The sequence below is a fragment of the Ctenocephalides felis genome, unplaced genomic scaffold (assembly GCF_003426905.1).
Source record: "Ctenocephalides felis isolate EL2017-DRISC unplaced genomic scaffold, ASM342690v1 CF-g0.4_SCAFFOLD_01886, whole genome shotgun sequence".
Lineage (NCBI taxonomy): Eukaryota > Metazoa > Arthropoda > Insecta > Siphonaptera > Pulicidae > Ctenocephalides > Ctenocephalides felis.
In genome coordinates, this window is record NW_020538040.1 from 33687542 (window position 1) to 33688376 (window position 835).

The following is an 835-nucleotide window of genomic DNA, read 5'->3' on the forward strand; positions in this document are numbered from 1 at the left end:
AAAAAATTAGTTCCATGAATGTCTTTGATTTTCTAACAAAAATCCGCACTAACGTAATTTGCAACTGACTAGTTGTTAATGGTTGCTACTTTCAAATGTGGGCCATTATACAAAATAGACTATCTGAGCACCTAAGACCCAAGTATTCAACGTATATTCATATTTATTTATATGTAAATTAAAAATCAATAAAATATAAACTAAATCGGTTTGCGTTATCGCAAACAAGCACAAAGATACTTAATTGACTATTAAACCATGTTTTTTGTCTGACAATTGATATTTGTGGCATTCTGTTATAAGTGGAGCGATTTAATCGAGTGATATTGCCAGTTGCATCCTGCATAACGCAACAGGTTTTGTTGCCGGCAAAAAGTACTTCTTACTTCACTGAACTTAACAACATTTTACGTCGGATGCACTTGAAATGTAAATGATCGTGAACTTTACAGATCTCTTCAAAAATATAACAAAAACATCATTAAATTCAATGAAAAAACAGTACACTGTTGCTGTCCACAGCAGTTTTTTTTAACTTCCCGTAGGGAATTACTATAACTTAAGGTTATAGTAATCGCAAAAAAATTAAAAATAAAAATTTTCCTATTTAATGGAAAATTTATAGGAAAAATAGATGTACACGTGTGTGTGTGTGTTTTAATATTCGGTACAAGAAGTTCTAACAATTTGCCTACTAGCACCACTAGTTTTATTATTATATAGCAATTTTACACCTCCATCCCGAAATGGACAACAAGTGGGATGAAAACAATAACATTAAAAATACAAAATCTTCTAACCATTGTCAGTGATTTTCTAACCATTGATCAGTCAT

The 835-nt window shown here is 30.9% G+C and overlaps 1 protein-coding gene across 1 annotated transcript in view; it reads right to left on the reverse strand.

The window, feature by feature from the left end:
* Nucleotides 1-835, reverse strand: part of LOC113374866 (cysteine-rich and transmembrane domain-containing protein YDL012C-like) — a 2246-nt gene extending 1411 nt beyond the window's left edge. Inside the window, exon 1 of the mRNA XM_026614827.1 lies at nt 822-835. Within this exon, the coding sequence (XP_026470612.1) occupies nt 822-835 (14 nt within the window). The remainder of the gene's footprint in view (nt 1-821) is intronic.